The sequence below is a fragment of the Echinops telfairi genome, unplaced genomic scaffold (assembly GCF_000313985.2).
Source record: "Echinops telfairi isolate 266 unplaced genomic scaffold, ASM31398v2 ScPeMD7_3533;HRSCAF=4204_0, whole genome shotgun sequence".
Taxonomy (NCBI): Eukaryota; Metazoa; Chordata; class Mammalia; order Afrosoricida; family Tenrecidae; genus Echinops; species Echinops telfairi.
The window spans coordinates 34,988,538-34,991,156 of record NW_022107431.1 but is presented as its reverse complement, the minus strand read 5'-3'; the positions used below and the strand labels follow the sequence as shown (position 1 = coordinate 34,991,156).

The 2,619-nt window shown below is 37.8% G+C and overlaps 1 protein-coding gene across 4 annotated transcripts in view; it reads right to left on the bottom strand.

Annotated features, from left to right (window-relative positions):
- Positions 1-1,179: 1,179 nt before the first annotated feature.
- The window catches only part of AHI1 (Abelson helper integration site 1), a 198,859-nt gene continuing 197,419 nt past the window's right edge, over positions 1,180-2,619 (bottom strand). For all 4 annotated transcript variants that reach the window (XM_045294511.1, XM_045294513.1, XM_045294514.1 and 1 more), the window contains one exon: positions 1,180-2,542. In XM_045294511.1, the coding sequence (XP_045150446.1) occupies positions 2,540-2,542 (3 nt within the window). In that variant the 3' untranslated portion in view covers positions 1,180-2,539. The remainder of the gene's footprint in view (positions 2,543-2,619) is intronic.

Here is a 2,619-nt window from a genome sequence, read left to right as displayed (position 1 = left end):
GATCAGTTATGGTTTCTAGGATTTTCTTACCCTGTAAGAATGAGTTACATATAAGACTATAGTGATGTCATATAAAGGTATAAAATGCTTTATTTCCTAGATTAGTGTTGCTGACATTCCTAAAGAGAAAATGCCTTTCTTTTATAAAATGTTTCTAATAACTTAAAATTGAGGCCAAGTCCTCATGGTGACACAGTGCTTGAGTACTTGGCTGCTACGGGAAAGGGTGGTGGCCTGGATCCACACGGCGGGTATAGGAGAGAGAATACCCGCTGGGAACCTGCCACCATGCACATTATAGGCTAGGAAATCAAATGGGGCTAGTTCTCGTGAAAATTTCCTTTAAAGTAGGCATTTTAAAGACAAAATTTGCATTCATGGTGCCAAGTATTTATGCTTTCAACTTTCAAAACCTGCTTTTTATGCTGGGTTTGCAACCCTTGTCCTCAGCATAATTTTGGTTCTGAAGAAACCTTAACCTTTAAGAGACTGGAATCAATGGGGAAATCAATTTCTAAGAATAGGTGAACAATATTTTGGTTTGGAAAAGAGACTGTCAAATTCTTACTTTTTTAAGGGGAAAAAACCTACATAAAAACGGCATAAAATTCAATTACTTATAGAAAGAAGATTGGTCTCTCTCTCCCTCTCTCTCTCCCTCAGTTTGTTCCCGTGTGGGTCTGGACAGAACTGCCAAGAGGAATAAAAAAGAATAAGAAAAAAAAGAAAGAAGATTGGAATGAATACCAAGAAAACAAACGTGTTACTAAGGTCACAGTTTTGAAATCAACTTTTGTGCCTGATTCCTCAACCTGTTTCCGATCTCTTGCTGGAGGGTCCCGGTCCACACGGCCCCACTACATCCTGCCTCAGAGAAGATGACAGCGGTGGGTGTTTGTACAGTGGACCCAGGCTGACACCGCTGGCAGGCCAAAGACACAAAGAACTGACTGTGAGGAGGACCAGCTTTTCCTGGTGCTTCCCTCGATGGCTACTTTTGTCTTCCGTGGTTACGATACAAAAATAACACGTTTTTTTTTAATATGGCCATTAAGATTTCAGCTTTACTTTCGTGGACATAATATTTTGTTTCAATTTTAGATATTTCTATAACTTGCTGAGATGCTTTGTGATTAGAACTAAAATCACAGAATTATCATCGATCTCACAACTTTGAACTGAAATTGCAGACAGAGGTATGCTTTTATTTTTTCAATTGTCAAGTGCACTCACAAGACAGAAATAGCTTGCATGAAGGGGGCACGCTGGCCAGACGCAGATGGGCCTGACACACACACATGGGGGTCTCCACCACGTGCTTAGTGCCACCTCACAATGGATACCGGTGCTACTGCCGCTTGTGAAATGCCTTCATCACAAACAAGAAGGTTGTACACAGCAGAGGCATGCTTACCAGTTTTAGGGCCTCCAAACACGTGCAGGGAAAAAGGCCAAACATATTTTGACTAGAGCTATTGCCCACCGGGTATACATCTGGACAAAATTTACACTCGAGTGCCCATGCTGGGTTTCTCACTTCTTATTTTAATGGAGCCAATTTCAGAATTTGGCAAAAAGTTTTTCTAATTTTAATCATCTTGGGGTTAAATATTTTATCAGCCGATTTAGAATCACATATGGAAAAAGAACAATCAAAGGGGAAAAAACACACATGCAACCAAAAAAGAATTTTCCTGTTATAATGTCGTATTTCAAAATGCACAGTTATAGAGTCACGACAGTACCAATGATACTGTTATTCTGGAACAAATGAAATAAATAATTCAACATGATAATTTATGAACAAATATTGAGACTAAAATAAATATTGAAACAGTGTCAGTCCAAAAACTGCTTACATGGTTTAAATATGAAAAACATTTTTAAGACATAAAAAAAACAATGAGAAGAATGTTACCAGTCCAACAAACACCCCCTATGGGTTTAGGGATATTACAAGTTACACATGACTCTTTCAAAACAAATACAAAATTGTAATACTAAAAATGCAAATAGTTCCCATAGTAATAACTTCTTAAAAGACCATTTGGAGTACACAATATTCTGAAGGTGCTTTATCTTTTAAATAAAGTTGAAGTTCAACTCTGAGCATTCATACACATAACCACAATACATATGCAATAACATTACAGGACTACTTAACTGGCATTCTGTTAACAAAGCAAACTCTTTCTCTTCATGTTTACTTAGTAACGAGTAAGTTGTTTTTCTTAATGGGTTTTCCAATCATGGTCGTATAACTCTGATACAATCATTGATACATAAGAGTACCAATCATTTGGCCAACAACAATCACACTGATTTGTAACAATTAAGCCCAAAGGCCACATTTGTTTTTCCGCCCATACTCTGCTGCACATTTTCTTGGATGCTCTCCTGAGGGCAAGATATAGCAGATCCTTCCTTTTTCCCTTAGTATCTTTAAGTTCTGAACGTTGACGAGACATTGCACTTGGGTTAATGTGTTGTTTCATTTCCATTCAACTGATTCTTTGCCTCTGAAGTTTTCTTCAACTCTTTACTAGAGAGAACAGATCACAAATGTACTGATTGGATACTTTCTCTTAAATCTCCCATACACAGCGCAATCTCCCATAC